The sequence below is a fragment of the Orbicella faveolata genome, unplaced genomic scaffold (genome assembly GCF_042242905.1).
Source record: "Orbicella faveolata isolate gen_17 unplaced genomic scaffold, um_ofav_v1 contig_25, whole genome shotgun sequence".
NCBI lineage: Eukaryota > Metazoa > Cnidaria > Anthozoa > Scleractinia > Merulinidae > Orbicella > Orbicella faveolata.
Genome location: NW_028301553.1, coordinates 29,098,748 through 29,121,122, shown reverse-complemented (window position 1 = coordinate 29,121,122; position 22,375 = coordinate 29,098,748). Strand labels below are relative to the sequence as shown.

Sequence of the window (22,375 nt, the reverse complement as noted above, 5' to 3'; positions counted from 1 at the left end):
GACTGGGAGAGAGCTCCTGTTGCCTGGCAAAGGCAATAAAGCACAAAAAGGAAAGGAAACATTGTACAACGAAATTCCATTGAAAAAACCTTTGATATAGTTGGAGAAGCTAAATCAGGGTTGTGTAAGCTATGAATTTTTAATTCAATGCTTCAGGAATTTCAATTCCACTATCCCTGTTGATGTTGTTAGGGTGAAGTCTTATGTGAATAGCTTCCTTGACCCTACGTGTGTACCAGTGAGGATCTCGATCAATAAACTTGACCTCATTCCAGATAGGATAGTGGCCGGTCTCGTGGGTGTGTTCAGAAACGGCGGAGGTCTGGGTTCGGGATAGTGGAATTGAAATTCCTGAAGCATGGATACCCACGATCAAGAAACACAACAACAGGAGAACGGTACAACAGCGGACCACTGAGGGAACAGCTACTCGCCGGAATAATGGAACAATAGGAGGATCGAAATGCACCAATCACAGCCGACCTTTGTGATATAAATGATACCGTGCAATCAGTCGACCTTATCGCCTGAAGAAGACTAGCAGTAAGCAGTCGAAACGTCGCGATCTACATCTCAAGTGACTACATCGTGAGACAAACGATAATACACTTTATTATTGCATCTACCACGATGAATAACAACAACCTTTTCCTCAACTTTCGAATTATTTTGTTTCTTACGCATATTTCCATAGCACCGATGTATCATTCCCCGAACACCTACAAATATCAACTCCAACATCGAGTAATTAGTTTTCAGTTTTCAGAACAGAATTTGTGCACAAGAGAGTGCACTGCAGCCTACTTTTTGAATAACTGGGAAATAAAGTTTAAGTAAGGCTTTGCTCGGAAAAGATGGTTTTAGCACAGTTGATATGTGATAGAAGGAATAGTTTGGAAAACCTCCAAAACGTTTCGACAGGACCCCGACCGAGCAGAGTCTTTTGTTTTAACCTAATGTGTTTATTCTAGAGTTTCTATTGCAGCAAAAAAAGATCTGCTGTCTAGTGTCCGCTCAAGTCTAAAGCTTATCAATTATGCATGATGATCCCTTTGATAACACGATGGTCCTATTTGTAATGGTAATTGGACCGAGTGGAGCACAATAGGCCACGTTCGATATATCAATTTTTTAACATAGCTCCGAGGCTTTCGGGTCAAAATTGTAAATTTTTAAAGTTTCTTTTGTCTCTCAATTCCCAAAAGAGACTTGGATACAAAGAAGAAAACACCAAATATAGAACTCCTGAAAGCCTCGGAGCCATGTAAGAATATTGATACATCGAATGTAACCTATTCAGGGAGAAAATCATGCTCGTAATTTCAAATCGGCCTCGCGCGGTACTGATTAATCGTATCAATGAGAAATTTCGAGAATGAAAAGTCTTTTGAAACTTCCTTTGAGCGAAAAAGTCAGAGCTGTTTTAGCTTGTTCTTGGCTCTCGGTTAGTGGGGACGATCGAAAAAGCGGGCGGGCGACGAGGGGGGTCTGGGAGAGAAAAAGAGATCCGCTTGTTGCTCGCCCGTTTTTTCGATCGTTCCCACTGATCGAGAGTCTCAAACAGGCTAGTAGTGTTTTCAATAAGTTGTAAGGTTAAGCTTAAGGTATAGTATCCAATTACAGGTATCCCGATTACAGAGCGGTACATCGGCGCGCGCGTGCAAAACTGTCACACTCTCCCTCTTTCATCGAGAAATATATTGACTACAGCAGTTGGATAATAAATCTCTTATTAGATGTTTTGGTGTGTAGTATCGCTTTATATTTGTACTCGTTGTTGACACCAGCGACTCGCCCTATCGGCTCGTCAAACTGATACGGCAATGACTCGTAAAAATATAAAGCGATACTACACAACAAAACATCTGATAAGATATATGTGCTTTAAATTCTGTGTTTCATTTTGAAAATAACCTGACATAGTTGTGTCTGAGACCCCGTCCACAATACACCGGAGGAGGTTGAAAACGGAGATTCTACACAGTAAACGCATCAACTCTATTCCGTCCACACTTGGCCGGAGGAATTTTAAGAACGCAACAATCACCGGTCATTCTGTATTCAGTTTGTGTTTGAGGAAGCTGGCTCGAATAGTTAAATCACATGATTATCGTGACGCCACCATCTTCGAAAAGCTCCCCTCGCAAAATGTTTCCGTACACACGAAAACGAAAACCCGGCGTTTTCAAATTCCTCTGGTCTCAAGAGCGTTTTCGAAAAGCTCCGTTTTCGTGACGGATTAACGTGTACAGTAGGCCTAACCGTAGAAATAAAGCTGCGTTTTCAAATTTCTCCAGTTTAGTGTGGACGCTGCCTGAGGCCCCGTCCTGAGCTACGCCGGAGGTTGAAACGCAACTTTATTTCTACGGTTAGGTCTTTTGTCCCTAGTAACCCGTCACGAAAACGGAGGTTTTTGAAAACGCTCTTGAAACTTTGCATTTTAGCAGCTTGTAGAGTGGATGAAAAGCGTTTCGAAAATGGAGTTTTTCGAAAACGATGACGTCACGATAGCAATGTGATTTCTCTGGCCTCTCTGGCCTTATTTTATACTGATCGGGTTAAACCTCATTGACACTCTCTTTAAACCGGAGGAATTTGAAAACTCCGGCCTTGCATCAGTTAGTAGCTTTTAGTGTGGACGAAAAACTTTTTGAAAACTGAGCTTTTCGGAAACGTTTGCTCAGGCGTATTGTAGGCGGGGCCTTAGTTTAAAATTCCGAAAGTGATCAAGTTGATCGTTTATCCATGAAAACGCCTTGGTAATAATCGTTGAATTACAACTTGGTCTAGGAATGTAGCAAATCATAAAAGTTAAGACCGGAAATCCAGGTTAAAACACTCCTCCTAATAAATTAATACCAGCTTTGTACTTTCTGATTTATTTTACCCTTCAAGCGCTTTCTAAGTGTTTGGAGACTGATTCACACATGAAAACTTTACAGAACAAAGTCCTTTCTGTTCTGAAGTCCATTCCGCTCTAATTATTTCAAGTTGACACATTAGTGTCCAATCTCCTCACTTTCATTTTGTAATTGCAAAGGTGAGAGAGAGTTCGAAACCGGCGTTCGAAAGTTCTTTCGATTTATGTTTTCCTCTTGAATTCTCGAATTCAGTCCATCCAAACTGTGCTTGAAATACGTAGGCAAAAGAAGAAAAGTTCCTTCTAAAGCATCACGTATTGATGACTCACGCATTAAGTGTGGAGCTGTAAAGAGCGATTAGGACAGTTAAAATTGACCTTCTGGAGGTCGACTGTCTGTGTTTCAGGATAATTTTCTGGAATATTCATGAAAGATCATGGCACATTAGCATTTGAATCAAACAGTGCATGAACAAAAGACTGCAAAGGATTTAAATTACAAAATATCTCGTGGCAGACTGCACGTGAAACAGAGTTCGTCAGTTGTTTCCGCCATTCACCTTCCCGCCAAGCCAGCAGACAGACACCTTCGCGACGCGACCTTCGCTCTCGAAAGTATTTTCATGGCGTCTTTAGTTTCCGTGGCTATTTGACAGGATTAGTCGAATTAGCTGTCTCGATTTCCATGGGTAGCTGCGTGTTGGATTACCTTCACGACTGTCTTGATCTTCACTGTCAAAAATACATGTATTTATAACTGTCTAAATTTAAACTTTTTTGTGATGGCGGTGATGGTCGTACAGGACTTGTCCTGGCCTGTTAAGGTATACGTTGGTCTTCTTCATCTCTTACTTCTGTTCTTAGTGGTTCTGTTTCTTCGAAGGCCTTTTAAGAGTAAAGATAGCGACGAAGATGATCAGTCCGGCCGAAAGAGTAGAACGTTTACGAAGGATAATAGAGCTGTGACAATCGAACCATGCGAATGGGTGAATTCAACACTAGCTTGGTTTTATCTTCATGCTGAAGGCAAAGATCGCACTCCGAACATTGTGAAGTTATGGATAAGAGCATTAAACAAACAACTTCAAAAAGATAGAAAGGTAAGGTTCGATAGTGGTGTTGTTTATTTTTTAATATCCTGCAATTTTAAAGGTAAGCCTATATTCACTCCTAATATTATTTTCCCTACACGCTTGAACACGCAAATTGTCTAGCCGTAATATTTATGAGTTAACATATTATGTTTTTGATGTGAATAGACTTGATTGCAATCATTTCAACTACTTGTAACTTCTGTCTAAATATATATGCAATGCAACCTACAAGTATAATGAATAATTAATGTTCTTCTCCTTAAAACAGCTAAACAAAAGAGAGGGAAATTAATTAATTTATGATTAAATATAATTATTATAGAACTGAAAAAATTACTTTATTGTGATTGGCTGAAAGCAGGCAAATTTATCTTTAATTTTTATTTTGTACTGCTGTGCAAATTGATGTGTGCTTTCGTGACTTTCTCAGTCATATAATGAGTAATCATATGAAGGCTTGAGCAATAATAATAAGGACTTACACTACTTGAGATATTTGAAAATTCTGTCAAATTGCTCTTGCCTAAAGGCTTGTGCAATTTTGAGAGAATTTGCAAATATCACTCGTAGTGTAAATACATAATTGCACTCGCATTTATACAATTACCTATGCAAATATAAATAGGTGGAGATAAATGTAAATAGACCTTATCATGGTTTTCGACACAAAATGTTATTGAACAGGCTCTAGGTGGTTACAAGATTGATAGCACTAATGAAGGCCAAGTCAATCACCTATTTACAGTAGCTGAATACTGTGGATGTGCACTTGACGATTGGCAATCTCCTGGTAGGGGTGCTGCCAAATTTCCTCTTGGGTAGGGTCACACATATTAAGTTAAGAAATGGACCTTTTTACTGATGTCATGCAATATCAACAATTTTTCGTATCTTTCATACAAACAAAAACAACAGCTCCATAGATCAATTTATCATGCCAAATTCAGTGAATATAACCCCTGGCATATATTTCTTTGTAAAACTTAGCAAGTTTGGGGTGCCATGCTTTAATGAGTCTGCAGATTCTTGTGAAACCTCACACGTTTACTAAATTTGGCACAACAAATTGAGTGGTGTGGCTTACATGTATGTTTTGTTTAAATGGAAAAATTGGAGAAGAGTAAAATCAGTAAAAAGGTGACGGTATTGTCCTCCTGGGCAAGGGATCATAGTGAAGAGCATGAAATCACAATAAAGTTAACAGTACTTTATACAAATTAAGGTGTCTCAATATAGTTTTTTTCTGGATCATACCAAGCAATTTAAATTACCTTTTCACCAGTCTCCCTTAATCTGATTGAAATGAAAATATTTACACCTGTTTTGGAAATACATTATAGGTTGAAGGTTGTATATATGTAATTTATTCATTTGATATTTCCATGGAAAACAATAAACCAAAAATTTGAAAAAGCATTCAACATCAAAAACTGCCCAAAAATGTTAATATGCCGCTAAGTCAATAACTAGTACATGGATATCAAGACAACTCACTTTTGTTAGCTCAAGCTGGTATCAACTAATATACAAGTAAATTTTAAGCTCATCGCTGTTTGTTGAAATTATTATGCTGTTTTTTGTTTTCTGGTTTAGAAAGATCAGAGGATTATAATAGATGGTCTTAGTCCAGGCTGCCTACCACCTAAACTCACAAGCATCTACTGTTTGTGTGTTAGCGGCAACATGCAGGTGAGTCAATGACAAGCTGCTGGTATCCACAGCTATGTAAGCAGCTGTGCATCCCCAGGGTGCAAAAACTGCCATATTAGAATAACAGGGGGATTGTTGTATTTTTGAGCCTATGTAACAATTAGATTATGAGCTGATGATTTCAGTGAGGTGATAGTTGATGAGGCCGAATGATCAAGATTGAGAGCGAATAATTTAATTGTTTTAGTAGAATTCTAACTGAAATTTCCTTCAAATAACAACTCCAATTTTTCTAGTCTTAGTATTAAACTTCATGCTTAAGAGAATTTGCGATCATGTGGACTGAATTAATTTTCAGTTTTACATTTGCAGTTGTGTACATGTGCTAACCAGTTTCAAGCTTTTTTAATTCAAGAAACCGTAAATGCCCCCCTTTTAGTCTTCTAAGGAATTTTGTTTATTCATTTGTTTCTAAATGTCCTTTCAAAACTTTGGAGAAATGAGGAAACATTGCAATTCTGTCGACCACACCAAGCCAGTCTGCACACTAATGGCTGATCATGTGCAGTGGCTCAGCCAATCAGATTACAGCATTTGCATTAGAATACCAGTACAGTCAAACCTCGATTATCCATTGAAACTAGACAAAATAGTCCGGATAATCGAGGGTCTGGATAATCGAAAATATGAATATTAATGAAGAACAAAACTGTTTAAATAAAGCAACATTTAATCATGAAACAACACTTTTACAAATCGTTTGGAAAACAATATGGTCTACTGTACATCTTGAACCACTTAACTCTGAGCCAATCAGAACTCATTTGAGTGTTCTTCATTAGTTACGACTCTTATAAAAGAAATACCCACAGCCATGCATATTTTCTAGCTATGTTACTATGCTTTTTCATTCACCAGATCACTTAATTTATTATTTTTAAAATTGTAAAATGCAAAAAAACAACAAACAACAACAACAACAACAATTAAAATGAAACAAAAATTTAAAAAAAACAAAGTTTGATGAAATAATGTACCATGCAGTATTTTAAATTTTCATCAATTGATTATTACTGACTAACCAATAGCTAATATTGTCTGGTTTCTAGTCTCAGATCTGCAGTACATGTACATGTACATGTTTAATGTGAAGAAATATTATGCAGCCTTATTTATTGGGCAACACATTATTAATTTTAATGTACAGTGTGTATGTCTTGCAAGACAGCGGTTTTCAATTGAGTATCGTAAAACCAAACCAAACCAATTACTTACCAATTAGACTACTCGTCAGCCAATATCAAATAATAGTAAAACCCATGTCAAAGTAATTGTCTAATAATACTTTTGACACTCAATTGAAAACCGCTCATAATTATGTGATTATTAAATTCATTTATTTCAATATAACAACAGTGCATCACTTTTCATGTGGAGTCAGCAGATCTTGGTTTCTTAGTTCGTGTTCTTAATCTGACTGGTAATGGATCAAAAACTACTAACATGGAAGTGCGCGTGGTCAGACTAACTGGAGAGGTAACAACACAGACTAAAATTTAAATACTCTTTTGCCAATTGTCATTATAGTAGTACATGTATGTGTAAAGATCTGTTAATGTAAGGTTTGAGAATTTAGCACTTGGTAGAATGGTAGAACTAGAAAATAGAACTAATTTTCACTAACAGAGGTTTTGGTAAGGGTTGGATAAATTAACAGGTTTGAGGAAAGTTTTTCTGCTATAGTTTTTCTTGAACAGTTTTGCCTGTCTGTGAAAACCAGCTGCCTTTTTGCTGAAAATGTCTAAGGGACCCCTGTACATGAGTTGTTAATCGTCAAAATTTCTGTGCAAAGTTTCTATGAATATTTTGAATAATTTTGGCAAATAAATATATTTTTTTCTCTACAAGGCAATCTCACCGAGAGCCAGGCCTCCTTTTCCTGTGAATTTGTAGCTTCCTCCAGGTATTCAGTTAGTTGAAGTGCAGCATGAAAAAAAGGCAGAGCAAAAAAATGGCGAGAGTCTTGGTACAAGATGCTTGGTGCGCTGCACTTCCCCTTATTTTTTGTCTGCCATTTTTCACACTACACTTCAACTTACAACTGGACCCCTAGAAGAGGCTAATGCAGTGGTTTTCATCGGTTGCTAATCAAGTTGTGTTCTGGTTCTTATTCAAGGTAGCTCTCAAGTTAAGCACTTCTCCTTCAAGACTGGAAGTAAGCGTTCAGTTCATTGGTGTTCCAGAGATTGCCTTGTCGACTAAATGTCTTGCAGAGGTAACAACAATATTTGAACACATTAGATGTGAACCTGTACCTGTACCTGTAAATGTTGTGGTTTACATCTTATTCAATTATCACGCTGGCAATTTTGAATTATACTGGATGGAAAGGTTGATTTCTTTGACTCATGCAATAATTATATTCATTATCATAATCTGGAAGGAGACTTAAAAAAACTTATTATAAATACAAAAATACAAAAATACAAAATTAAACCAGAACATTTGCATGTTCATGTGCACCAATACTACATTATGCATATCCAGATGTAGCATACATGTACGTTTATGTAGACCTTGTGCTGATTTTAAGTTAAAAGAAAATATTTTTAGGGAATCAATATATAATTTACATGTTGTTGGCTTTCAAAACCACAAGCACTACCATACAATGCTTCATTTCTCTATTTACTTGATTGTACATAACTTGTGTTACAGTAATTGCATATTAATTAACTGTACTGAAAACAACTTTGTAAAATTTTGAAATTAGTGGAAAATCTCAAGGCTAACACCAACTGTAAAAAATTATTTTTTTGAATTGCATGTTATATGTGTGGCCTACATAATAAACTACATGCACATGTATCATTAAATTCTGGAGTTGCTTTCTATCTGAGAATCTCATGTTATTTTCAAAGTCAACTTTTCATTATGCATTGTTTTATTAATATTAAATACCTCTACTTAATATGGAGTTTTCGTACAGTTGTATGTATTCCATTTCTTTTCAAAATTGTTAAATGGTGTCTTTGCCAGTTACTATACTTACGACAAGATTAGTCAATTATATATTACAATTATTGTTTTATTTACGTCATTATCACTGAAATACAGGTAAACTTTTTTCCAAAAGAACTTATATCTCTAAAATATATCCCTTGCATGCTAACCAGCTGTTTGTCTATTTTTGGCTGGGCTACAAGTACCTGCCATCCACCTGTAGAATCTATTCTTCTCTGTCTATTTTCCACCATCAATATTGTCTTAAAACGTGGCATAGTTTAAACCTGTGTCTGTTTAAAAGAACCATTCTCCCTAATGTTTTGGCATACATTTCTTTATAGTGATAGTTTAGGGAGTTTGGTGGTAGATCAGAGCAACATTCTTTAGTTGACAAATTTCTTTCTTCTCCTCACCTGTGTGCATGACACTGTATTAACTTTGTGTGGAGAAATTAGGTTTCAGTCACTTCTGGAAATGATATGTTTTAAAGCTATCAATAATTTTTCTTGAGGGACCAACTGAAAGAGGTTTTCACCAAATATTAATTTTAGATGTCAGGACGTATTAACAAGGAAAAAAACAGTCGTATTTTATCCTTTGGTGACGTTCTTTTACAAGGTCCATATTGGTACAAAATGGAGTGATATAGACAGATGACACAAGTGTGTACTGTCTTCACCTACTTCTGTTGCCCTCGACAAGACTCTCAATTTATCGACCTTGTTATAAAATGCATGGTGATGTTATTATCTTGGAATGCCAACTGTTCCCCAGGCCCTTGCCTCTTGTCTTCATTCCAGTAAACATTGTTCTGACATTACACTAGTCATCCTTGAGAGAGTTGGAAAGCTACATGTAGTAGTTAATTAATTATTCAACTTTGACAAAAACTGCCAGTTTCATTTGAACCACAAGAGATATTTATCATCCTGGATTCCTTGCAATAGTGTGGGCTTAACAGCAAGTTTTTCTTATCCCAACATGGGACAAGATTCTTCAAAGCAAGGTAAAAAAATCCTGCGGTTGAGATGAAGGGTTTGTGTTGTACATCAATTTACTGGTTGCTGTGGCTGGTTATGAAGGGGTCAGTTGTTAAATGACTGTGTTGTGGTTTGAATCAGGGATTGCAAATGATGTTTTAGAACAAAGTGAGGAATCAAAACTTCAGTGTGTCATTAAAACATCGGCAGATCCTTCAGATTTGAATGGGGTAAGTAGTTAATATGTTGTGTCCAGCACTACTCACACACACCCCATTCTTGCCTGCAGCAGGTACTTGTAGCAATTTCTTTACACCTTGATTACAGATAAAGCTAGCTTTGTTGCCATGCTAAGCTAACTGATCAGACATTCACACTTTTAAAATTTTTGCTATTTTGTGATCTACATGTACATGTTATTGTTGTACATTGACATTCAAAGCTTGAAAGTGAGCTTAACAACATTGTTGAGTTTGGTATTATACTGTAGCACTATTAAATGGTCATCGTTTTCTACGTTTCGTTACTTTTCTTGTCAGCATACATGTATTATCGTGTGGTATCAATTTGTCTGTGCTATGTACACTCAAATTATACCTCAAACTACAGTGTATACCACATTGCTGATAAAAATTGTAAAAATTACGTGACTGTATATATTTTGAAACATGGTTGACTGTGCTGGTAGTGGCTGTGAACAAAAATTATCTTGTTAAACTGCGAGGCCATGAAGTAAACCATGCTAATGGATTCACAACATGACAGTTATGTGTATGTACAGTACACAAGACAAAGCACAGTCTTAGGTGGAAGTGCTCAAGTTGATACTCTCAGGCATTACTTAGGTTCACAAGGAATGGAATTTAGAGTTTGTCCTTTGGGCTAGAGGTAAAACAAAGTTTTTTTATAAGTACAATTTGGCATCATGAGTTAACTGAGGAGAAAGCATTGGATAACACATCGGGAGTTTGTGGTGAGTGTTTTTCTCCAAGCGGTTAGCCTGAGAGTTAGCAGTAGGTGTGTACTTAAGCAGAACGTGAGGGTCTTGATTGTCCACATCACCACTGCTGAGAGCCAGCAGCTTTGGTTGGCAGGGTCGTTTGCCTAGTGACAGTCACTGGTTGTCTCTTACCTTCAGACGCACCTTAAATCATGTGTTATTAGTCCTCTCATCTTCAAGTACACCATGCATAGCTAGCAGGCTGGGGTTTCATTACTGTTTTCAGCAGGAGAGCAACTGGTTTCAACAGTTGGGCAAAACATTTTGAACTGAACTCCTTTATGAGAAAAACTTTCCTCTGCCAGGGTTCTCCGTAAGCTCCAGCAAACAGCAAAAATTACTGTCTAGTTATCATGGGTAGTATTAGTACTAGTAGTAGTATTAGTACTGAGAAGTATCAGGTCTGGAAAGCCCCCTTGGGGAGTGTTAATAAAATCTGTACTAATCAGTACTATGAGCATGTTGGCTTAAATCTATTTTGAAGATAATTCATTTTTTTGGTGGGGAAAATATCACTTGTGTGGTGAACGAGTAACTGTCACAAAATTACAATACAATTAAAAGAAGAAAAGGACCAATAGGAATTGCGCGAAGGGGAAAATAAAGTTACCCATGCAAGGCGCAACCCTAGAAGCTAGTAAGAATGGTGACAGAAAATCTTAAATTTGATAAAAATTACAATAAAATCTAATAATTACTTATAGTTAAAAATTATAGTTAAATCTAATTAATTACAATAGTTTAAAAACAAGATGCGGATAATAACTGTAAGGATGAGGTGGTTGTTATTGACCAGGTGGATGTAAGAAAGGATCAAACTCGCTGCAAGACTGTGCCTATATGTAGATGGTCAAACCAGCTGGGCAAAATCATTCTCACGGCCAGTCAATTAGCCCAGTGTCCGGCCCTTAATGAAACCCCTAATTGTGGTGCAAGCCATATGGGCTTTGTTCCTTTACCTTCCTTTACCTGGTTGTCCAGGGAACATTGACAGCTGATGTCTGAGTTACATGCAGTCATTGAAAACCCATGTCAACTCCAAGATCTTGGATGACTGCTTGGGGGAGGTGGGGTGGGGAGGGGGTGTTTGTTTGTGTGCTTTAAATTTTATAGGTAGTGTTCAATTCATAAAAAAAACCTGCCCTATATTTCCCCCAGTGTTTTCTTAGATGCTGTCCTACATGCTACCAAGGCATAATGGGCATGAGTGAGTGAGTGAGTGAGTGAGCGAGCGTTGTCTTACATATGAACATAAGGATAAATGAAAGGGATGGACCATTACTTCTTGAGGGAGGGGGGGGGGGGGGGGGGCTGGACAATTTCTGAAAAAAAAAAAAAAAAAAAAACTTCCTGCACAGTGAAACCGTGCAATGGGGGCCATGGAAAAAAAAAATTCAAGCAAGTGCTGTCTATTATCCAGGTCCTATTTTTAATGTTGAAACAAATCTTGCTCTGACTAGTTATCACCTACCCAAAAAAATCATGCACAACTGAAAGGTGAGGAAAACATTTCCTGCACCAGAAAATTGCCCAAACCCCCTTCCCCCCCCCCCCCCCCCTTTGAAAAAGGGAATGGTCCCACCTAAAGCTCTCATGTAGGTTGTCTTGCTCCAGCCGGCTCCAGCCCCAATCTGATTTCATGCAACTTGCAATAATTATTTTATCACTATTACAGAGGGGTCAGTTACAATTGGTATTAAATTAAGCTTTTTTTTACAAAAAGATTTAAAGATATTAGCTTCAATAAGCAGACATATTTTTTTTTTCTGTAGAACAAAATAGCTGTCTTTCTTTCACATGTTCATTCGTGTTGTTATTTATGGTTAGTAAGGAATAAGTGAGAAAAGTTTTGTAAATTTTTGCTTTAAGGAGAGTCAAGTAGATGCTGGTGAGGTTCAAGAGAAAGTCAAGGAAGTAATTTGTAAAACCATCACTAATATACCTCTGTCAGAAGCCTCATCCAGGGACCGGCTAAATTCAGATGCAGTAAGTTGACATTTTTATTTCTGTCAGCAATTAAAAAATTCAATTCGCAGGGGTTTCATTAAATAAATGTTTTCAGAAGGCGGCAAAAACTTTTTGAACTGAACTTCTTTATAAGAAAAACTTTCCTCTAGATGGTCAAACCAGAGGGGGACAAAATTGTCTTCACAGCTGGTCAATTTGCCCAGTACCCAGCCCCTAATGAAACCCCAGCGTACTATTGTGTTAATTTGATAATTAGGCAAACCTCTGCTTATCCTGGGAAGAACAGGGATGGCGCAGTGGTTCTATGCTGGCAGGGTGCCATATTAGGTAGGTTGAGTTTGTTGTTGGTGCTCTGAGGGTTTTTCTCCGGGTTCTCTGGTTTTCGTTCCTCCACAAAAACCAGCATCTCTAAATTCCAATTCAACCAGGATAGAGGACGCGGAGATTTTGATTTTTTGAGCTTATGAATGAAAGGGTTGTTATTACTAACAATGTATTTGGGCCACAAGCATACATGTAGTACAGCTGGACTGAGCTAAGTACAATAGGTGGTGCCAAAATCGGCTGAGAACATGCTATAAATTAATTATTACTATTAGATGTAAAAGGGTATCTTATCATAAATTATAGTAAAAGTTTATTATAATAATTATTATTTTAAAAATTCTGACTAGAAATTTGTTTAAACATAATTAATTTAGTCAAGCACTTTGTTGTGGTAATCTCCAAAAGTGACTCACTCCCTTATTTCTCCTTACCACAAGTACAGTGTATCACATTTTCAATTATGCAAGTAAAGAGAATCAAAAATTTGATCATTTTAGAAAACCCAAATTACGGAAAATGTAAGAAACAAAGTGGATGAGAATCGGTTTTCATTGACGTTTTCAGCAGGAGGACAACTGGCTTCCACAGGTGTGCAAAAGTTTTTGAGGTGAACATCTTTACAAGAAAAGCGTTCCTCTAGATGGTCAAACTAGGCAGGCATAATTGTCCCCACAGCCTGTCAATTTGTCCGGTACCCGGCCCTAAATGGAACTCTGAAGAATTTAGTTGTTTATTGTCACTCAAAGAGTTTTTAATAGTATCTACATGTATGCAGGTGTAGACCTTGTGCAGAATATGGTCTTTCTCTTCATTTATATTAATGCAATGGGACAGTTCAGTTTTTTTTTGAGAGAGGCACAATGGCCTTTTGTTTAATACAAGCATGATTCCACTATGGCCAAGTTTAAACGGGTATTCTTGGGCACAACACATTTTGTTTTCTGCAGTGCCTCCTTCCGACATAAACAACATTCAAGTGAAGCCAAAGGCTTACATGTAGTATAGGACCACCTGACAAAAGGCTGCAGGTTAACCTGCAATGGACTGGCAATTTTGCAGTTAATGAAATTTACAGCTTTGTAGTATTATACTCCTCTCACTTCACACTGCATTGTAGAAAACCAACTATGCACTTGATAAGCTGGTTGGTCAAAAAGACAAGTTTTTTCCTTCTTCATGAACAGCCAACCCTAATATTTTAACTCAAATCATCAAACAGACAATAAAATATGCATATTTGTAAACATCCATTGAAGAAAGTATTGTGTTGATTTTCAGGCATAATTTATGATACCCTAGGCTTGAAGCTTTCAAATTAAGTATATAAAAAGCAGATGTTCTCTGACGGTGAAAACTCCTGTCTTAGTTTATATTTAAATTATAGCATTCAGCGGACTCTTTTTTTGTTGAAAAAGAAGTAACAATTTCTTTAATGTTTTCTTGACTATGGTTTACTTAGGTTGACTTGGGTTGACTTGGAGTATTAATCAAAACTGGAACTTATGTTGAATTTAATCTTTGAGAAATTTATTTCTTCTTTGAATTCAATAAAACTGACACCTGCTGAAGTGTTGTCATGCAAATTCTTTTCACATAAATAATTAATTTAAGGAACTGTCTTCTTCAATGGTTGACTAGGCTGGAGTGTGGCTTTGTATATTGTACTTAAAATGGAGGGAGATTTGTACATTACTCAGAGAAAAAGACACAAGTAGCTGGCATTCTGTTTTTAATGTCATAAATATTCATCGACTTACTTTTAAACTCGCAATATTTAATTCAAGCTTAGAGTTTCATCATGATTTTGAATAATAATGTCTTGTAGCCAGCTGAATTCAGGCTCACAACAATAATAACTTTGACTCTTGTGTTTCCTGTAGAGCTTCACTCTGAGAGCTCTGTAATGTTTAAGAGAACCTTTTCGCTTCAAAATATTCCTCCTCGTTCAAGAACTGTCTTTTGGACCGTAACGTTTAAGAGGAAAAACATTTCAAAATGAAGAGTTCACATGTACAGATTGAAAACAACTACTTTGTCAATGTCTATGTTTATGTGTTTATGAATGGACGGCAGCGTGCAAAGGTAAGATAAGTTTCTCTCTGTGCTCACACTGTGTTCTTTTATCTTACTTATTGTATGAAGTTCTCTTCATGTTGTTTAAATGTACAGTGAAATAGTCTTCAAGCATTGACTAGCTACAATGTATATGAGTGCTAGACTTGATATAAACCTAATCATCTTCAGGTTAAATATTTTATTCAGTCCTGTCTATTACTGACAGTAAAATTTAAAATTCAATATCAGTTAGTAGGTACATGTATGCAATCTCAAAATGGACAAAGATATTTTTTGAGTGAGAAATTCAGATTTTAACCATTAAGTTTGTCAAATTTCACAGTTTTTCCCAATTATTTTTATTTATTATTTAAAGGTGTTGACTTCATATTTACCTTCTTGAATATTAAATTGTTTCTTAGTCTTAACCTCTCCATAGAGACATTTTGTATACAACAAGAAGAAGTTTAGCAGTGTGATGTTTAGCAGATAGAAATTAATTATGGTTACATCCCAATGTTAACCTTACATAAATTTAGAATAAGCTGAAAAGTCTGCGAGTTAATAGTTTTGTGAATGCTGTCATGAGAAGCTCAATTTCGCAGTATATTGAATGGAGATACATGTGACAATAAAACTGAACTTAATTTGTTGTTTGATGTTTACTGCCCCATGCATTGAGCTGATTATATCTTTAAAAGGATTGAATTTACCAGTAATTGAATTTCATATACACACTATGCCACTTCTACAAGTGATTTACTTAAATGTCTCTCACAAAAATTATACCTCAATCTCTGTTGTTTCAAGTCTTGGCACTATGTAGATTCCTTAAAGTTTAACTTTTTAAAATTTATTTATTTTTAATATTTATTTTTCTTTCCTTAACGTTTAGCTGATGGCTTTCTAACTTTTAAATGAATCAATGTCAACTGAAGTTGTCTCTGTAAATTCATTCTGGAAGCATAACAATTGTCACACCAGTATAGGGCGTTAAATGTTATCACTATACTTAATCAAGATAACATTCCAAAGTCATGGGATTTACAGCAATAACGATAAAAATGTTAAAGCGTGCCATAATTGAAATTGAATATTACATTTAAAGGCCATAAACATTTGGTAATCAAAAGTTATTTTGATTTATTTAACAGTTTTTTTTTTTAATTACATAATTTATGTAAGTTGGGTTTTGAGGTACCTTCGGTAAGCCATGGGGCCACCAGGCTGCCCATACAACGTCATGTAGATGGATTCTTTAGAGTCGTGGATTCACCCTCACAAGCTGTGTTGGGTTTCTCTTGCTACTGACAACAATTTCCATTGTTCTGTGCTACATCAGTCAACATTTTTTAGCTAAAGGGTCATTTTGTGAATTTAAATTGTTTCATCTACATGGGCAGCCTTTGTAAAGTGCCACCTTATATTTGACTTCCCAGTAGTGAACATTTATTAGTGAAAGTCATTTTCCTGCAATTTAATTTTTCAGAGTTCTGCTAATTCCAAAGAAAGACTAGATTCTTTGTCATCAGTGTCATGTGTAGGAGAAGAGGGAAAACTCCTTGTCAAGGGTGAGTTATCAAACAGCTGCCAGTTTGGGGCTCTGCGTGGCGGACCTTTGGGCCGCCGGAGCTCTGCTATCACTATTCCCAAGTCAAGTCTTGCTCCTGTTGGAGACTCAGAGATGGCTTTGGGCCAGCCAGGTGCTAACCCATCACAATGTAGGCACTATTTTTGACATTTTAGCTGCTCTCTCAGGCTGGGCTGTTCTCCCAAAACCATGGCTGCTAATTGAGTCTAATCACAAGGTTACACTCAGGTACAAGTGTTGAGACAAATAAGTGTCTTGAGCAGCAACAGAACATGATCACCCTTGGAATGGCCAGAACTCAGACCACTCCATGCAGAGTCTGATAGATTAGCCATGAAATTTTGATCACCTCGCACCCCTTTGTTGTACTGAGTTGTGCATATAATTTACATGAACGTTGATAGCTTTGATGCATGACTGTTGATATGACAAAAGTTTACTTTTAGATAATAATTATCTAGTGATTAATTTTCTTATCATCAGGCAGCAGTTATGATATTAAAGAAAATCATCCACAGCTGGCTGACTACACTGTTTATACTGTCTTGATGTATCCCTTAATTCTCGTAACTGAGATCAAAACAAATGTACCACAATCTATGAGAAGAATTAAGACATCTAGCTTGGACTTTAAAGAGTTATATGCAGTCAAGGCTCTCTGAGGAAAGGATGCAAGTGAAGAAAATGAATAATATTGCAATAGAGGGTCTGGAGTCAAACCTAGAGGTGGAATGTAGAAGTGGGAAGAAATGAGATGGAGGTTTTTTCTACCTTCAGGGTGCTGTGCTGTACATCTGTTCTACTGTATAAGTGAAGAAAGTATTTGTCTAAGGTACCATAATTATTGTAGCTTTTTTTCTCTCTCTCTCTCTTTTGCAGTCATAAAAGCAACTGGTCTTTGTGGAAAAGAAAAAAATGGTATGAGAATTGATGTTTAGTTTTTTCTCTATAATTAAGGTTCACTGTAAGTGCCAGCAACCAACAACATGTAGTCCTGGTCGTGTTGGCAACTCTTGAGATGTTTCATGATGCAAAGTGTAAATGAGAAACAAGGTTAAAGCTATGAGTATAGAGGGAGGCAATGTGAGAAAAAATTTGTGTTGCCCAAGAACAAAACACAGTGATGGTCTTGGCTTAAGCACCTCCAAATTTGGACCATGTGATCACTAGTCCAACATGCTTAAACCATTTGGCCTCCATTGTATCATCACATTCTTTAGACTTAGCTAGCATTCTTCAGAGAATTTATCCTACTTTTAAGATACTTGTAATTTATTGTTCTACTTGCCTCTTTAAAAATAATTCTTACACAGGGGGTTTCATTAAGCATTGTCAGCTGGTTTTCACAGGCAGGCAAAACTATTTGATCTGAACTTCTTTGCAAGAAAAACTTTCCCCCAGATGGTCAACCCAGCTGGGCAAAATTGTCCTCACAGGTGGTAAATTTGCCTGGTGCCAAACCCTTCATGAAACCCCTGCTTACATGCCATGTTTGATATCTTCCAGGGCCCATCAGTCCATACTGTATTGTATCAACCAGAAGTCCATTACAGCGCAAGAGAACCAGCATGGTGCGAGATAATGACAGTCCATTTTGGAATGAATACTTCACTTTGTAAGTCTGTCGCTCTTGAATCATTAAACTGGTGTTAACTACTGACTGAAGAATTTATTAATGTGTACATGTACCACTGTAATTATAATTCAAATTTGTGATTTTTTACAAATCATCAACTTTTGCTGACAATAATGTTTTTGTGTTCTCTTCAGTGATATCAATCCAAAAACCAAAGACATCACAATTGACATATACAACTATGAAAAAACTGAGAAAGGTGAGTTAACATTTTGGAGTTCTGTGAGTTGTGTGAAATGTAACTTTCAATTTTGTCATGAATGTATGTTGCTTTTGATGGATAAATTAGTTAACTTTGTAATTTTAAAACTTCTATACTTATAAATTTATTACTTTAAGCTTGATAAATGGCCAACTCCCTCTACGAGATGGGCCTGCAGGGAATCATGGTAGTTGTATTCATCAAAGCAAATATCCATTCCAAGGTGATGATTACAACTAGATGTATACCATGGTCCTCTGCAGGCACATCTCATGGAAGGAACGGGCCATTACCTGAATTTTATTTTTTCTTGATTTATGTGGTTGATTGGTATAGCTAGTGTAGTAATGGTTAGGTGTACAGGCTGGATTATCAGTATGTTTAAGAATAATTTATGGGAGGCGTGGTGACCTCATGGTTTGTGCACTTGTAAATAGTTTTAACTTGTGCACTGCGCCTTGAAAATAGTTTTAACTTGCCTGTTTCATTAAAGATGCATGTAACTGACAACATTTTTAACATTAAAACATTGTATTCTATGTTAAATTACCATTTAAAAAGTCTGGAGTAAAGTAAACATCGCAATTATTTTCATGCCTGTCACATTTCAATCATCAGTTATGCACATTTTTCAGTAAGTAAAAAAAATCTTTAACATAAAATTAGACATAATCATAAAACCAGTGCATTCATTAAGTGCATTATTTCCTTTTGTTTTTATTTATAAACATTTAAAGTCTTTTTTTTAATCATTAAAGAACATTTTTCATAAACATCATTTGCATTAAACCTTTCACTAAAGCTCACCTGCTAAACAATTTTTCATGTAGGCCTTTTTTTAAAAATTTTCTTTTTTAAATTTGGTTACAACCTTTGTTCAAAATAAACCTTTTAAAATATTTTTTTTAAAATATTTTAGGGTGTTTTATGATATTAAATGTCTTTAAACAGATTCTAACTGTCATATGGGCGACAATGAGCTTACAGAAGAGCAAGGTGAATAAAAAGCACTTAAACTTTTTCTACAACTTGTACAAACTTATAAGTAAGGCTAAACATTCAGATAAAATACTGTTTGAAATGACTGTAAACTTACTGAGTAGCATAATTAAAATCTTTTAGAAAATGTCACTAGACTAATCAAGCCTGAGTACAAACATTAAATTTCCTTGAAAACACTACCAAAAATATCTGTCAAGGTGCGTCCCTGAAACACAAAGGGATAATGTTTTCACACATCTGGTAGCCGTAAAAGGCCTTATCACGGTTTTCGACGCCATCTTGCCGGGTAGGCAAAGTAGTCAGAAATTACAGTGTTTGTAAAGGAATCGGATGGCAAATAACTTTTTTTAAATATTTATTTTGCACAGCTTATGAATCGCAACTTTGCCAGACCAGGTAGCAGGTTGTATTCACCATGTTTGAAAGATGTAGCTTGGCCAGAAGACGCTCAGTTAATTTTTAATTTCCCATACATTTGTCTGTATTTCTTTTCATTTCCCGCGAACCGCGTCTACCCAGCCAAATATACAGACAAATGTATGGAAAATTAGAAAAATTAACTGAGCGTCTTCTAGCCAAGCTACATCCTTGAAACGTGGTGAATTCAATCTTCTTCGTAGTATTTTAACGTTGGGATTCACAAATTGTGTAAAATTCAATTTTTTGAAAAGGTTAGTTGGCTTATTTCCCATACAAACACTGTAATTTCTGACCGCTTTGCCTACCCATCAAGATGGCGTCGAAAACCGTGAAAAGGTCTTTTCCATAAGCACCGCCAAAGAGGGGAAATAAGAAACCCTGTGGGGTACAAGGGATTTGGGTTTCACACAACGTATGACCGGTGAAACGGTGTGAAAACGTCAGCACACTTTGACAAATATATTTGACGTGTAATAAAGAAAATTTACTTCGTTTGACAATGATTTACGATTAAAAGACTTTCTCAAATGTCCGCATAAAACCGCGTAGCTATCTGAAAATGATTTAACCTCTACCCCCCGTTTGAACTGTGTAATCCGGAAACAGTTACGTTCCAGTACATTGTACCTTCCCTTCATGCATGCATGGCCCTCTCTGCACGCATTGCAAACCTATGATTCTATGTCCTTAATATGATCTTTTTAGTGATGAGCTCAGTACTTGACATAGAATGACCTTGTGAAAACGCTTTGTATATTCAATTGAGTGTTTAAAACATTCTCTTCATAGATGACTACCTTGGTCAGGTGATTGTGCCTCTGTCAACTGTAAACAGAGACCAGACCTGCCGTCTGATCCTCCCTGTTCTGCCCAAGTCATCAAAGAGTGAACATTCTAAAGGAGACATCACCTTAGAGGTTAGGACAATTCATGTTAATTATATAATGTTCTTGTCTACAACACGTAGAGTTTTCTAATATTTGCCTCGAGGATCAAGCAGTCGTTATTTGTTTTACCATTCGTAGTTTTCTTGTAAATCATTCTCTAAAGAGGGTCACAGAAGGTGGCTGTGAATTTTAGAGCGTCTATTTTTGCTCTATTTCTAACCAGCTTACCGGGCAGCGCATCGATGGGAAAATGAATCACTAAGCTGATTTTTATCAACAACAACAACAACATCTTTATTTTCGTCCATTTTACATTTTTACAGTTAGACTGGCCAGCGGATAGTTAGTGCTAGTCTAGGCGGGCCAGGCTGTCAAGATCTAATTAAACATTTTTATTAATAACTAGATTACAAAATTAAGAAAAAGGTGAATTTCATAGAGTTAAATTAACTAGTGTTTCCAGCGTTAACCCTTCGTCGAAGCAAAAAAAGAAAAAAAAATGGCTTACAAAGGGTAAATGTTTTTTTGTTTTTTTTTTACGCAAATTTTCCAGACTATGTACGACGGTTGGTGTGCGTTTATGAACTAATCTTGATCTGGCTTGCTTTTTTTTTTCCTGCCCAGTTTGTTGAATCCAGCTAAAACAATGCATGTATTGTTATCCTTCTCTTTTGCAGTTCACTTTTGATAAGGATGGAAAAGTTATTGATGCCACACTGCCTCTTGTTAGCGGGTTTGAGCGAAAAAGACTGTCGAGTGGTAGGTGCCCTTCTCGTCTTTACTTGAAATCTTTTCGGACCTTTTTAAATGTTCAAGTAAATTAGAAGTTTTGGACTTTCTTAACTTATCTCAAGCAGGGTCTCAATAAGAGTTCGCCGCATAAAGCCTGGCATGAAAAAAAGTAAGAGCTTTGGAGCTACTTCAAAGTTTTATACTGTACTGTAAATATTTTGGAGGTAATGTATACTTTCCATAGTTCAGTTACAGCACAAGGTTTTTAGGTATTGACTCTACGAACAAAACCTAATATCTCATTAGTTCTAATACAGTACAATCAGTTTTACTTGCTTGCGTGGATCTGTGCTCTTTTTGGGTTTAAATACAAGCCCATCGTAGGTTACATCGTCCACCCGCCCACCCCTCCCCCCATCTCAATCCTCAGTCCTCCCCATCAATTTGTCAACTTGCACTAATGGCGCACTTGTACCCATTTATAAAAAAAAAAACGTCAATAAGATGATAAGGAGTTGTCAAAGAACATGAACAAAATATGTCTTATTACTTGTGTATCAGATCCTGAGGGACCTAGTGCCCAGAGCACCCCATCAGAAGAGGCAGCCTCGGTTTTCATGAACGGTGAGGAACCTGGTGTGGAGTTAAACGGACACATTCCAGTTCGTAAGCGCTACATAGAGTCAAGTCTGGATGAACTGGCCATGGAGATCGAAGCTTACGAAGCAAACGAAGAAAGACCTAAGCCTGCTGAATATCATCACAATGGAGATAGCACTGATGAACAACATGCCGAGCCTGAATCACCCAAGGAACCGCCTGCACCAATTGCTGTCATAGCAACACCAGAAGCTGGGCCATCTCACGAGAAGGTGGAGATAGAAGAACCTGTTGAGGAACCGGTTAAAATGCCTATCGAGGTACAGTCGAACCCTTAAAATAAGGATAACAGAGGGACAGAGCTG

The 22,375-nt window shown here is 36.7% G+C and overlaps 1 protein-coding gene across 7 annotated transcripts in view; it reads left to right on the top strand.

Moving 5' to 3' along the window:
• Positions 1-3,033: 3,033 nt before the first annotated feature.
• Positions 3,034-22,375, top strand: part of LOC110041455 (uncharacterized) — a 27,533-nt gene continuing 8,191 nt past the window's right edge. For 4 of the 7 annotated variants that reach the window (XM_089293405.1, XM_089293404.1, XM_089293403.1 and 1 more), the window contains exons 1-13: positions 3,034-3,960; positions 5,548-5,643; positions 7,021-7,140; positions 7,781-7,879; positions 12,460-12,576; positions 16,430-16,511; positions 17,411-17,449; positions 18,038-18,146; positions 18,302-18,366; positions 19,321-19,365; positions 20,581-20,708; positions 21,356-21,437; positions 21,972-22,330. In XM_089293405.1, coding sequence (XP_089149531.1) covers positions 3,643-3,960; positions 5,548-5,643; positions 7,021-7,140; positions 7,781-7,879; positions 12,460-12,576; positions 16,430-16,511; positions 17,411-17,449; positions 18,038-18,146; positions 18,302-18,366; positions 19,321-19,365; positions 20,581-20,708; positions 21,356-21,437; positions 21,972-22,330 — 1,659 coding nt within the window. In that variant the 5' untranslated portion in view covers positions 3,034-3,642. Of the gene's footprint in view, positions 3,961-5,547; positions 5,644-7,020; positions 7,141-7,780; positions 7,880-9,470; positions 9,617-9,731; positions 9,821-12,459; positions 12,577-16,429; positions 16,512-17,410; positions 17,450-18,037; positions 18,147-18,301; positions 18,367-19,320; positions 19,366-20,580; positions 20,709-21,355; positions 21,438-21,971; positions 22,331-22,375 lie in introns of those variants that run through there. The other 3 variants (XM_089293407.1, XM_089293406.1, XM_089293408.1) reach the window with 2 other exon arrangements.